General features: G+C 41.6%; 2 protein-coding genes across 2 annotated transcripts; both read right to left on the bottom strand.

Annotated features, from left to right (window-relative positions):
* Positions 1-155: 155 nt before the first annotated feature.
* Positions 156-5,568, bottom strand: LOC139648399 (putative uncharacterized protein C6orf183). The gene is made up of 10 exons (XM_071524510.1): positions 5,429-5,568; positions 4,977-5,049; positions 4,592-4,702; positions 4,295-4,408; positions 3,154-3,348; positions 2,297-2,366; positions 1,782-1,941; positions 1,461-1,605; positions 942-1,043; positions 156-347 (listed from the first exon to the last, which is right to left on the bottom strand). The coding sequence occupies exons 1-10, from the start codon at positions 5,566-5,568 to the stop codon at positions 156-158; spliced, it is 1,302 nt and encodes a 433-aa protein (XP_071380611.1).
* Positions 5,569-8,325: 2,757 nt separating this feature from the next.
* On the bottom strand, positions 8,326-14,596 carry foxo3a (forkhead box O3A). Its single transcript, XM_071524516.1, has 2 exons — positions 14,069-14,596; positions 8,326-9,660 (listed from the first exon to the last, which is right to left on the bottom strand). The coding sequence occupies exons 1-2, from the start codon at positions 14,594-14,596 to the stop codon at positions 8,326-8,328; spliced, it is 1,863 nt and encodes a 620-aa protein (XP_071380617.1).
* Positions 14,597-14,679: the final 83 nt, after the last annotated feature.

The raw sequence follows: 14,679 nt of genomic DNA on the forward strand, positions 1-14,679 counted from the left end.
TTTTTGCGCTGGAGGTTTTGCTCTTCAAACTCTGTTTATCCTGGCTGCCTCTGACTCCACATCTCGATGAGTGATTGCGTGTACCCTAACAAGAAAATTGTCACTTTTAATATAAACTCCAACACAGGCAACCTTGAGAAAAGCCGAGAATGTTTTCACACCTCTCTGAGCACGAAACTTGCCTGAGCGAGACTGGCAGCGCTGTAAATGCTGGTCCAGATCTCGGAGGTCTTCTGTTGTTTTGTGTTACTGGTGTGTGAGACTGATGAGGAGCTTATGGCCTGTGAGTCGCACACATGAGCAGCATGCTCTCTTAGAGCCTCGCCCACCTGCAGCAGATCAGGGACCTGAGCAGAGCAGATACAGATCAAAATATGGAGAGAACTCAAAACCAGACATATGGCAAAAGCTATGTGATAAAAATCGAAGTCATATTCTGTATCAGTGGCAGGTCTGGGTGAAATAGTTTAGTATTTGTTTTAAAATATTTGGGGCAGCAGATGGTTGGAGGTTATTGCATCAAGACAGTCCAGATAGTGTCAGATATGTTATCAATCACAGAAAAGTGTAAAAAATGTACTTTTAAATAGCATAAATATTTCTGGTACTTACTGTATTGGTGGGGTTTAATCTGAACCCCACAAATCTGGTACTTCAAGCAGATTAGAGAACTAACAATTATTTTAAATACTATTTGAACCACATCCGATTAATGTATCATCACTAAATCATAATATAGACAACAATTACAATATGTCACAATTCAATTCAATTCAATTCAAAATAGCTTTATTGCCATGAAATACTTCAGTATATGTTGCAAAAGCAAATAACTAAACACTGGGAAATTGCAACTATTCAATCACACACAAAGAAATATATAAAGTATTAGTAATGTGTATGGAGACATGATGTTGATTCAAAGCTGAAAGAACGGTTACCTGAAGAAACTTGCAGTGCATCCTCAGTAACTCGTCAACACATTTCTTTTCCTTCAGTTTTGTGATGAGCTTCTGTTGCCATGGATCCCGCTTGGGCTTAACCTACAGGACAGAATCAAAACAGTATACATATCCTCTGTCCTCCAAAACTTTTATTACACATAGCCTACAAACCTCTCTCGAGCACATACAATTGGAAGGCCTTCACAACTTGAAACCTGAGAAATAATGGAAAATATAGTAAAAACAGAGTCGATTAAGAAGTTGGATGTGGGTTGTATATGGGTTTTTAGTGTTTAGGTTGCATGGAGTACCAGATGATTAGGATTTGCTGCATCAAGGTAGTATTAACTTATAAATTACAGAAAATTATACTAAATCGCCCTACTTCCCTGTGATTGTCTAAACTTTCTGTCACTCACTAAGCCAACCCATCAGGCACCTAGATAGGCTGAAATAAACTATTAAAAGTATTTGGAAATACGTTTTGACTGTGGTTTTGTATTTCTCCATCCAGACCTGAATGAAGGGAATCCAGCTGGCCTGCTTCTTCAGAGCCATGCTGTCGCTCTTCCTCCCCCACTCGCTCTCTCTGACCTCAGTACCATCGTACTGGAGGAAAGTCTTCATCAGCTCCTGCTTTCTGAAGATCGTTCTGAACTCCCTTGACACCTATACAAACATTCAAGAGCTCTGGCAAATATTCAAATTCAAATATTGCTGATTACCAATTGTATATCCTTTCACTGATTGATGTCAGATAGAAGTACAGTGGTATCCCAGGTGCGACTACTGCAGGGACTTTATGTGTTTATATATCAGTGGTGTAGTGGATCAAACAGTTTTACCATGCTGAATAACTCCATCTCGTCTGCAGTGGTCCTGATGTTCAGAGTGTCATAGTGCAGGTGGAAATAGGAGACCAAGGACTGCAGTTCAGGACGAAACTCCTCCAGTTTAACGGTGTGGATGGGAACATCGTCTGCCAGTCCTGCAGTTCCTGTAGTTGGATGTAGTCAGTAATGAATTATTGTATGAAATATCTACTCAGAGATCGGTGCACTGCATACTATTACGTCTATCTATCCTGCTTTTTTCATTTCAAACATTTATTTTTAACATAACTTTATGCCCGTATAGCTATATTGTACCTCTACTACTTTTACTGCTATTATTATGCCATTATTTTTATTGTTTCATCATCGTTTTTACTGTGTGCATTATGTTTTGTTACAGCAGTTGTCTGTTACTGGATTTTCTTTCTAACTACTGTCAATGTCTCTAAATCTAGATGTTAAGGATAGTGTTAGTTTGTCTCTCACCATCATTTTGTTGAGCCTTTTGTAAAGTCTCACTGCGATCCTTTGTGAAGTTCGCCTGTGATTCCTTATTGTTCCTTTCACAAGCCGGTATGTAGTGCAGCACCTGTTAAATGAATAAGTCTACTTGAACGGCACATTTTTATTTATTTGAATATATAAAAATGATGAGTAATATAGGTAGGTCGCACACAAAACAATAAATGATGCATAACTTCTTTATTTTTTTGGCACAAAATAAAGATAAGCATCATGTATTGATTTGTGTACGACCTACCGATAGTCTTCACCAGTTGTGCAAAGGATCTGCAAGTCAGGGGCTGAGCGCAAGGTTTTGATTTTTTTCAGTATATCAAAATGATTAAACACACTTAGACATATACAAAAATCAAGATTGCAAACGCATTGAATGACAGAAACTAATTTCACTGAATCTCTGAGCACAATTCCATACAAATTGTACATCTGTAAATACATAGTCATATCTATCATATTTGTATTCCCTGTATAGTGACACTACCTATTCATATTCATATTTGGTACTTTGTCAAACACTAAATGCAACTTACTACTGAGCCCTTGTAAAAAGACCCACTTATTGTATTGTATATACTGTATATATTTTCAGGAATCTCTTCTCTTCTTTCTTTACTTCTTTGTCTCTGACATTTGATATTTAAATTCAATTTGTAAAGCTTGATTGCTGCTTGTTTGTCCGTCTAAATGTCTGTATATTGCACTGCACCAACCTCACCAAGTCAAATTCCTAGTATATGAAAATGTACCTGGCGAAAATAAACCTGATTCTGATTCCTGATTCTGATTCTAATTGATAAGAATCACAACATGCACATGAAACACATTAAAACTGTCCATCACCCCCGGGTGCTTACCCTCAGGAAGTTATGAATGGTTTTAACGGAGTGCAGGTGGCAGACGAGCCATCTGAGGTAAATGACCACATCATCCTGAGTGACGAGGTTGATGGCGTTTCCTCGCCCGGTCAGGATCTTCTCCCTCGTCACTGCCAGTCGGCGCGCTCTCTGAACCGCATCCTCATACTCCTGCATCAGATACGACACCTGATCCTGAGGGGAAACAAGACGGATCGGATCCGGTGAAGACAGACAAGAGCTGATTTCTCTCTGAAATCTCATATCATGGTTCCTTTATTTTTTGTGAATGGTGAGTGGTTTGTCTGCCCTTCTCAAGTACACTTGTTCTTTGCAAGAGAGGAAAGAGATAGAAAAGGGATAAAAGCAGGGTTTCACAAATTGAGATCCATAGAGTAAATTTGACCTTCCACAATTTATTTTTTACAAAAATGTTAACAAATGTAGCAAAGCCAATGGAACGATGTCTCCAGGTTAATAATTGACAACATTTGTGGACATTTCTCTCTTTTGTTCAAAAATGCTTTGTTCAGCTTCCTGCTACAGTAGATATGAAAACCAATATTTTATAATTAATCCTATTTTTATCCTAGATAAATTTCATATTTATGAGAGCAAGGAAACCACAGTATTTTATATTTATTGAATTTTCTTCCAGCTATAAAGTGTATCTGTTAGAAATCTGTCTTCATTTAAGTTTTGTAATGTCCCCTAGTGTGTTATGTTAATGTTTTTTCTTTTTGTATACCTGTTTGTGCCCTATTTCATGCCATGTCTGTATGGTTTCTTTGTATCTTGACTGTGCAGAATAAATATATTTTAAAACATGTTCTAGTGTAAAATATTCTGTATTGGACCTATTCTAATTCAATCAAACACCATCTAAGAAGCGTTTTTTATGCTCATTTTATTTCTAAATAATCAATATCCAATGAGATTACTTTGGGGCTGCCCTTGTTACATTTTGTTCCTTCAAAATGTAACATGTCCCTCCATGTCAAAAGGACTTGACATCCAGTGAAGTCACACATAAAAAGTGGATGAGCCACCAGAAGAAAAGTCTTGTCTTAATGAGCCTTAGCCAATGCTGAGGTGCTGGCAAAGGTAGACATGGGTCCTCTTTTCATGTTGAAGTTGTCACCTTGTAATGAGGATAAAGCTGCTCAATGACGCCGGTGTGACGGCAGAATCTCCTCCATCTCAGCATGAGCAGATATTTGACCTGAGCCAAGTGATATGATCTGTCCGTGTAGAACTAGAGAAAAAAACAAAATACGACAAGTAAATCTGTTTAAATCACTTTTAAAAACAGATTTTTTACCTAGTGTTTTTCCAAAATTGCTACTACCAATTTTCTGCTCTATTCAGTGCCATTCTGTTCTATATGTCCTCTGTTTAGGATTTGTGTGTCTTGACCGAGTGTTTTTACTGTCATCACCTGGTGCAGTAGAAGAGGCAGACTGTCAGGACTGTACTCCATACTGAGGCAGCTGTCCAGCTCCTTCTGCATGATGCTGGACTGGGACAAAACCGGCAAAGCTCTTGCCACCTAAAACCCAGAGGGAGAGGAGAAACCCAGTGTAGGTAGTGTAAGTTTGTAAGCTTGTGGAAAACCTGATTCCTCCATTTGTCTATCAACTCCATGGCGATATGTGAAGTGACAGTGGGTCAACCATTACATAATACATTACCCAAAGTTTTCATGCAACTCCAAAAGTTTTCATGACCTAGAAATTAAATTAATTTTCCATACCCGCCAGACTTTTTAGATCAGCGTAGCGACCTTGATAAGAATAACAGCAGGAACAGATTTTCATTCTCACCTGAAGTCCCCTCCGAAGAGTCTGCTCTCTCTCCACACGGAAGAAGGAAATGTCCTTTGGAGGTGGAACAGAACTGAAATAAAGCTCAGCATGAGTAAACAAGACAGGGATCAATATAATATAAACATATTAAATACATGAGACCTGGGCCAAATAGCATTTACAAATACTTTTTATGGATTGTTTTGGCATATACAAGTGCCTAAGGGATATGAGATTTAGCAGATAGGACAAATAACAATTAGTTTAGAAAATCAATTAAGTGATTAAGTGAAGTGAAGTTCAAAGTCAATTTAGTTTTGTTTACTGTTTTGTAATTTACATTTTACCTGAGATTAATGTGGTAAAGCCCACCTACTGTATCTGGAACTCCAGGCAGATTGAAAGAAACACTAAAAATGATTTGAAACCACTGATATAAACACATGATATACTCAGCCAGGCTTCCACACCTGTAAGATTTGGAAGGCGCTACTCCCAGAGGAAATCCATTCACTTCAATTTCTGCCCTGAGTGCCGAGAGTTGATCCGACAACTCTGCCTCCATCTGCTCCACTCTAACAGCGGAGGAAACTCTGTACACATTCGACATGGCAGAACTGCAAATTTAAGACTATACGATGTTTAGGAACTGGGAAACTGAGATCCAGCCGTTCTAAGTTATGTCTTCAACATTTCAAACACTCAAAAAATACGGCTTCTTTTAATCCAAACACTGCTGCCAAATCTCTGTGCTGCCATGCTGACTTGTTGTGGGGTTTCCATGGAGACGGGCCTCCATGCGACCGGGCTTCCTCTCCCGTTCCCTGTCCTCCATCCTGACACAGGAGCGCAGCAGCAAGACAGTGACTGCATTTGATCTGTAGAGGGCTCTGACGTTTCATGGTTTCCTCCTCTGTTAGGATGATATGTTGCTCTTGGGCTTTTTAGACTGTACTGTACTGCACTGTGACAGTAATTTGTTATTAGAATATATAAATATGCATGGTGCACCAATTGTTGAGCAGCATTTATCTCAGCAACCTTCCATGCCATGTTCAAAAAACCTTGACTTCAGAGTCAGAGTAGGTCCAGTCTTCTTGGATACAGCATATGATTGGTTCTTAGCTCATGATGTGATTATCCAATAGCAAATCACCTCCACTGTGGTTGCGGAGTGAAGTCTGCAGCTGTGTAATTCCACTAGGGATAAAAAAAAAAAAAGGTATATCAAAAACACGAGAAATTCAGTGCTTCTTCAAGCTTTATTTACATGCACCATCTCTGATACAACCAAGATAAGAATTGGAAATACACCTGGCAATGTCAACTTGATGTCTTTTTTTTGTAGGAGCAATAGGAAGAAACGATGTATGGACATTGGCAGTGGGTGTTACTCAAAAATACTGTCGATCAGAGAAAGTGACCTTGAAAGAAAACATTATGATTCAACTCAGTATGTTGCATTTTAGGCTGAAATCCACCATATGAAGCTACAAAAACCCCTATAATTGGAAGCATAATGGTGCAGAATATCACTGCAAAATCAAAAACTAAGCCAATGAGATCAATCAAATCAATATTTCTGTCACACCAACATCAGTTTAACTCAACAGGGCATAACATCTGGATTTTCTTCACAACCCTAAAGGTGTATACAGTGCTGAATGGAATATTTAAACAGTTTCAGGCACCACTTGCCATTGTCTGCCTGTGTTAATCAATGCCTGTTTTAGGTGGTCAAAATATAGGTCTGGTTGAATAGATCATCAAATCAGAAGTGCTTACCCACAATATCTAGTCTCACCACACTATGCATAATGGAAATGCTTTTATCTCAGTGTAAAAAACAAAACAAAAAATTCAATAGATATGTTCCCTGAAACATGGATGGTCAAGTTCAATTTAATGAGCACACCAATTCACTGAAAGGCCCTTTGGCTGTTTCCAGCTGGCAAAAATGTAAACAAAACAAAAAAAATCCTGCTGTTCCTACAAAAACTGTGCTGATGTTATTTTGTTTGCCCTTAGCACTGGATCCTAATATTTATACACTCTGTATCCCCTTATTTCCACTTATTTAAATGCAGAAATATTTTGGCAATATTTAAAATACTGTGTTTGTTCTTTCTCACCTAAAATGGCAAACTGCCAAGATATTACACAACCTCCTCTCATAGGGTTGAAAACACTATTACCCAGCACCTGCTATAGTGCTGATAACAAAGGGAGGCTACTAATGCCGCTCCATTTGCAGCCACTCCCTGCTATCTTCTTATTTATAGCACCAAGTACTCCTTCGAATTACCGAACACTAAAATATTGTATTTGAGTGCTCTGGAATCTCAAGTGTGGTGATTTTATTCCAGTACCAAAGTGTTTACTAAATGGTAAATGGTGTCAACTATAGCTAAATCATGTTAAACACTGTCCTTATTTCTGCCCTAAACTCTGTATACTGAGCAGTACTTCCAATATTGCAGTAAGTGGAAGAGGGGGGGCAAGGTGAAGGAAAGGGAGCTGCAGCAGAAACACCGTATTATCGAGAGCTTCAGTGATGCACCTCTTCAGAAGGAACGGAATTCACAGTAATGTCACTAAAATCACAGGGTAAAATTCGCAAAATAAAAATAAAACATTACATACAAAACCACACAATGTAGATCATTTCACATCTTGATAACATTTTACCTCTACAGATTGATATTTGGTGCATGACTCGGTGCATCAATGGGGGGGGGGGGGGGGGGGGGGAGCTTTGCAATAACACTTTTGTTTTTAATCATTTAGTCCACTTAGGCTACGTCTCTCAAAGAAACTTAAAGCTTATCAAGTATCCTCCACTGGAACATAATAATGTAACATTCTCTGCAGCTTGTTCTGTAAACAGGCTGTCACCCACAATGGGCTGACAGCTGGTTTGGCAAAAACGTGTTGGTTTAGGTAAGAAAGGGCGTGAAAATGGAGAAAAAGCAGGGTGAAAACATAATTCATCATCAGTTCCATGTATCACCTTGTGATATGAGTGATTCCCTGAGACTAGCAAGAGTTGACGTTTTTCATATTGTTTTAACAAAATCTCCTTCAATTCCATTCCAGTCAATAATACCATTGTTCACGCTGCCCAGACATTGATATTTTTAAAGAAATCTTTTCTCCACTGCAAAGACACCATTTGTGTGTCTTAGACACTTAAAATACAGTACCAAACATAATGCCTGACATTAAAAATAATGGAAAAAACACACTACATGAATACACTTTCACATGTTCTTTCTTCCCTCTAGTTGCACAATGCAGGACAATGATCCCCAATATACATTTTCCCCACTTTTTTTTTTTAAACCACGCTGAGCGCTGACAGAACTTCTCAGCTTGGGACCCAACTCTGGGGTGAGGTCTGTTTAGAGCTGGAGAAGCTTCCTGAATTCCTGTTAGCATTCTGGGCAGAGGTGAGGTGAGAATCAAAGCTCAAGTCCAGGCAATCTGCATCCATCAGTTCATTGCGGATGATAGAGTCCATGTCACACTCAAGACTGCCATTGAACACGTCTAGGTCCAGGTCGGCAGGAAAGCGGTCCTGAGCGGACAGACCCGGGCCGAGCTGCATAGAGGCGTTCTTGCTGGGAGACTTCAGGTGCTGCTGCTTAGCATCAGTGTGGCCAGCATCGCTGCTCAACCCCAGACCTCCATTGACAGAGGTTGACAAGCCAGCTTGCCAACCAGGCACTGATGAACTTTGGGCCTGACCTGCACCAGCCTGGTTCACCAACATAGGGTCTTTGCGGAGCAGCATGGCATTGCGGCGGGAGTTCTGCAGAGCGATGGCCGTGCTGGCCTGCGACATCAGAGGGTCGGACTGGGTGAGCATGACATTGCTGTGGCTGTGGGACTCCAGGCTGAGCAGATCCTGCAAGGTCTGGTGATCACTGAAGTGAGGGATGCAGGAGAAGGTGGTCTGCTTGTTCTCCTGGATGGTCTGCATGGGTGATTGCCGCAGGCTTGTGATGGACGGAGGGCTAAAAAGAGAGTTAGGCCCATAGCTGCCAGAGGGGCTACCCAGACTGCTTCCTGAGCAGCTGAACGTAAACACTGAGCTCCCCTGCCCATTGGCTCCACTCTCTTCCTCTCCAGGAGGAGGCTGCTGGGATGCCGTCAGGCTGATATTGTCCAAAAGATCGTCCATCAGGTTGTCAGAGAGCCCGTCGTTGAGGTTCATGGTACCTGCCAGGTCAGAGAGGCCCGTGGGCCCCGTGGAGGGCGACATGCTGCTGGGGCTGGAGTAGAGCATCGGGGAGAGGGGCGAGTCATCGTCAGGCACCTCGTCCAGCTCCAGGTTGGCCAGGATGGGGGAGAGACGGCCGCTCAGTGTGCTGGCGTTGGAATTGGTCCGGGAGCGGAAGTCTGTCCAGGCGTCCAACTCGTCACTACTGCGGGAGGTGGGGCTTCCCGTCCATTTGGAGAGGCTTGAAGAGCTCTCTGAGCTGCCGTCCTGGGCCGCCTGCAGCGAGGCTTTCTTCTTGGTGGCACGGCCTCTAGCACCCTTGATGTACTTGCTGTTGTCCATGGATACAGCCCGTCGCCGTGGAGCTTTGCCTCCTTTCCCACCCTCTGGATTGACCATCCACCAGGAGCTTTTCCCTGTTCCTTCATTCTGGACCTTGACAAAACGACTATGGAGGGACAGATTGTGTCGGATGGAGTTCTGCAATGAAAGTGAATAAAGACAGACTTAGAAATGCACATATTCAGGTTTTATAAAAAATGCTTTCATGTATGATAGCATTATTTCTTAAAGCACTTTAGAAAATATGAACTGTACACACCTACAAGACAATTAAAACCTTTACATAGATTAGTGGCCTTACTGTGCAGCTATTATTCATGTAAGATTGGAAAGGCCTGTATAGTTTGCTTGTAGGTCTACGTATTTTGTAAAAAGGTAACAAATGCGTTTTTGATTAACATTGTTCCACTATGAGTAAAACTGAAGACTAAACAGGCAACATTCAGTGTTGTATGCCTATTTCATTCCACCATGAAACAGCCATTGTTTTTTGGTAGTAAACAAACTATCAGCACCAAGCATTGTGAACAATACTAACACTGCAGATGATCAAAATGTCTTCTAAGAGAGACTTCCTTGCACCTCACACCATGACCTATTTCTGGCTGCTATGAAAGGTCTACAGGATTTCCCTGGAGTTATTCCCAACCATGTACAAAATTAAACAGCTGGAGCCAGTATGCTCAGCCCACACTAAATGACACTGCAGTAACAGAGGAGAAACTGCAGTGATCTCTGCAGTGGAAAGGCCATAGGACAGTTCTGGGAGAGGTCCAGTATAATCCTCATAAGCTTGAATTAACTTTAGTGAACCAAGGTCCTATTTAAATCCATAGTCCATCTCTCAGAAGACTATACTAGTCAAACACTAAACAACCAAATACATACAAATTCCAATTAGAAAGGGATGTAAACAGTAGAGCTGCAATGATTAATCGATTAGTTGTCAACTATGAAATTAATCGGCAACTATTTTGATAATCGATTAATCGGTTTGAGTAATTTTTTAAGAAAAATAAGTCAAAATTTTCTGATTCCAGCTTCTTAAATGCAAATATTTTCTGGTTTCTTTATGCCTCTATGACAGTAAACTGAATATCTTTGGGTTGTGGACAAAACAAGACATTTGAGGACGTCATCTTGGGCTTTGGGAAACACTGATCGACATTTTTCACCATTTTCTGACATTTTATAGACCAAACAACTAATCGATTAATCGACAATGAAAATAATCGTTAGTTGCAGCCCTAGTAAACAGTCTAAACAAAAACACCATGGAACCTACAAAGCAGCTTTGAAGGGAGGCGCTCTCTTTGTGATGAGTGGGAGATCAAGCATTGGCCACAGTCTTCTCATGTATGCTATGAGTCAATGGCAATGGCCTGCTGACATCAAACTTCTAGCAAAGCCCTTGCTCAAAGCCAATTACAGGATTAGGTCAACTAGCGAGCACTTTCATCACTTACGACACGCATGTGACCGACTCTTAGACCTAATGCTCAGGTGCCTCATAGCTCTTTTCTTTTTTTTTTGCTTCACCTAAGTTAGCTGGCAAGGTTGATGGGATTTGTCAACCATTCAGAATAAACCAATGCTCATTCAGCTAGGCTAGATTTCTCACTCTCAACCCAATCTTTAAACTCATTTTCACAAGTGTGCGTGTTGGTGGCTTTCACAAAACCACGCCCATTCCTTCCACTACAGTATCAGTCACCGGTCTGCAACTTAGGGGAACATTTGCATCAATTGTTTTCATAACCAATAGGCTGGGTTGATATAAGCCTAAAGGAAAGATTATGCTCAGGAGATTGCTCTTTTTGAATTTGGATGAAAACAGAGAATACTTTCTCAAATTAGGCAAGCAAACATGAGGGATGTTGAGCAAACTTATGGGCAGTGATTTCCCTATTCTATACAGTGAAAACCTTGGTCCTTCAGAATGTGTGTGCTTTCACCACCACTTAACCAATCTCACTGTATTTTGGATTTGGCATTTTAGAATTGGTATTTGAGGTTGCACTGCGTTTGTGTACAAAGAAACACATCATCCAGTGTTTTAAAGGTTTAACACATTTTGCACTTATCAAACTATGCCGCCTTGTGTAAAATGGATTGAGCCCTTGGCCCTTCTGCAGCTTCAAATGTTTTATGATTAACTGTGCAGTCCAATTTCATTTAAGCTTTCAGCTGTTTAAATGTTTGCTCAGGTGCATCTAACAATAAAAGACCCTGGGTGCTTTTGGCTCCTTATGGTCAACCAAGGAATAAGAACAAGACATTCAAATCCCCTGAATTGCATTTTGTCTTTTCTTTGCTTCTAGGAACATCAAAGTCTTTCTGTTGTCAGGATATATGGATGGGGAGAGTGAGAATAGCTTGTTTTCAGTAGAGACAAGTTCCAAGTAATCAAATTGAATAGAGCATATCTATTTCAGACATTTCCCCCCCCCCAAGAAGTGTATTGCACTGTCAACAACAATGATATCTGATATCAGATTTGTCAACTAGGCTTGAACTGTGTTAGCCTGTATCAATTAAATGTTACACTATACAGCCTAATGTGCTGACACGTCTCCTGCAGCCTTTGTCTTTCAAAACTGACACACATTAGTAAAGCGAGACAAATATTGCAACATAATGTTTACCATTTCATCATAGCGAATAGTAGCACCATCAAGGCTGCAACAGCTGCACCACAGTTTGGTAAGATATACTACAGTAAACCAGGACTGCATGTATAACAACCTGATGACCTACACAACATTCCTGTCATTTTCTGAGTGGTAAAAGGACAGAATGCCATGTATGGCAGCTAGAACTACTAGGCCCACTGAAAAGAAAGGGCTAGACATATTGTATTTGTTCAGCTACTGGGAAATGTCTGTTTTCTGTATACTGCGCTGGTACATACAGCATGAGCCGTATAGCATTTGAAAGATAAATCACAAAGAGCAAACTCCTGCCTTCCCCTCCCCCACACAGTCACAGCAGTGCTGCAGCACCCTTTGAGCAAAGCCTCGTTCTGAGCAGGGACTGGAGCAATGCCAGTTCAGCCACAGCCACATCCAACGTGAAACAGTGAGCTTCTCTCACATTGCTACACATTGACCTACATAATTTATAGTCAGCTGATTGATTCTTGTGCCCTGGCCACATGAAAGATGGTGTGGCACCCAGCAGCCAGTGCCACTGGCTGGCCTATGACGTTAGCACTAGTATTCTAATATGAGAGCTTGTGTGGAGAGCAGCACATTATACAGTGCTAAACACATCCATAGGGAGTGAATATTCAGCTTGAATTAAAGACAATCCAATTACAATATGGAAAATTTGACCTATAAAACTGCACACAAATCTCATCATGGACTCTGGAAAACGGTAGATTGTGTTATCATTGTATCCCAATGGGAGAGAGGGGGGTGGAGGGGGAGGGTCTGTATTTACTATACTTCAGTCCCAAACTGGATATGATTAGGACTTTATGCATACTGTCCCTCCCAACCCTTGTGTAGATGACCAACCTTAAGCTAATTGCTGAATGTCACACACAGCTACAAAGCATCTCCTAGGAAATGCTGATGCCAGCACTTCTGAAACCCTAACATTAACCCTTTCCTGTATGAGATAATATTTGTTTGCAGCCACTGAACGTTTCTGGTGGCACGGGAGCATGCAAACCTGAATGGACTGAGACACTGACAGCCAGCAAGCCAATATATTACCTAACTAAACAGACAATATTGTGCAGATTATTCAGTTCACTGAAGAAACCCCAGAATAGGCCTGCATCTCACATCTACAGTTGTGCAGGATTACAAACCTATTTCCAGAGTTTTTCCCCCCATTTAAATCCTGCAAAGCTCAGAGCTTTCATCAGACTTGATTCCATGACAGATGAATTGGTTTTCCAGGCCAAACTAATCCTTAAAATCAAACAGAAGCAGGACCCTACTGCAGCTTGTAAGAAGCCCCAATACTACACTAGTGTGTACAGCTCAGATGAAAGTCACATTCACTTTGCATTGCCTACATGTTTTGAGTCTAATTGTCATGCTTTATAGTAACTACCTTGCCTTTAACTGAGGTCCAGAACTGGATTTGTATGTGCTTAGATTTTTAGGTGCAGAACTAAGATACATTATATTTGCGATATAATGTACAGACTACTAGGTTTGTACCCTTGTGTTTTGACACTGGCCTGGCCTGGGTTAGATGTCATTTGTCAGTAAAGCACAGACTCGCCCTGTGCCTATCAGACAGCCTCACATTTGTCTGCTTATTATCTGTAATGCAGACGACACTAGTACTTCAGATCACATATGAGTGACACCCAAATATGAGTCAAAAGGAACCTTGTAACACCAAGAAACCCCTGAAAATGGAGGTGGTATCGTTATCAGTCATATGCCACTGTAAACAACAACAACCTGGTGTTGCACCTTGCTCCTTCAATGAGGAGCAAGGTGCAACACTGATGCTTTGTGTGTCTTCACACCACAGTATGGTCTTTCTTTGTTATGATGACAGAAACCATGTCACCACTCACCTTCCAGCCAGCAGAGCTATTGCTGTCGCCTTTGTCCTTGAAATATGGCACAGACCTCACCATCCAGTCATAGATTTGGGACAATGTAAGTCTTTTCTCGGGGGAGCTCTCAATGGCCTGGGTAATGAGGTCTGCATAGGAGTAGTTGCCCCAGGCATTCCTGCGGGCAGAGGACTTCCTCAGCTGCTGGGACGCGGAGCCGCTGAGAGCCGCGGCGGGGGTTTGTGTGGATGATGGGGAGCCGTCGGTGCCTTCCTCCTTGGAGGGGCCACCCTGCACCTCCACGGGCTGCGAGGTGCCGCTCAGCTCCCGGGGTTTAACACTGGCTTTCTGAGCGACGCCGCTCTCCGTGTCATTCTCATCATCCTCTTCTTCTGGGATTACGTCAGTGTCATTTGTTCCGGGCTTGCCCGCACCAGACTCCGGACGAGGCAGGGGCCAAGTGCAGGACCGTGGCCTTTTCTGGGGCTCGAAATCTGGATCTATTTCAACATTTAAGGGAGGTTCATTGTGCGATGCCTCGGCCATGTTAATCGCAATATCTCGGTCGTTGCACAAAGGGTTATAAAATCACTCAGGTCGCATTCCATCAATGTTGTCGGTTGGCTTCG

The sequence above is a fragment of the Centroberyx affinis genome, unplaced genomic scaffold, assembly GCF_046629955.1.
Source record: "Centroberyx affinis isolate AG114_WGS23_722 - 3 ecotype Tasmania unplaced genomic scaffold, CSIRO-AGI_Caff_v1 ptg001198l_1, whole genome shotgun sequence".
In the NCBI taxonomy this organism is placed as follows: domain Eukaryota; kingdom Metazoa; phylum Chordata; class Actinopteri; order Beryciformes; family Berycidae; genus Centroberyx; species Centroberyx affinis.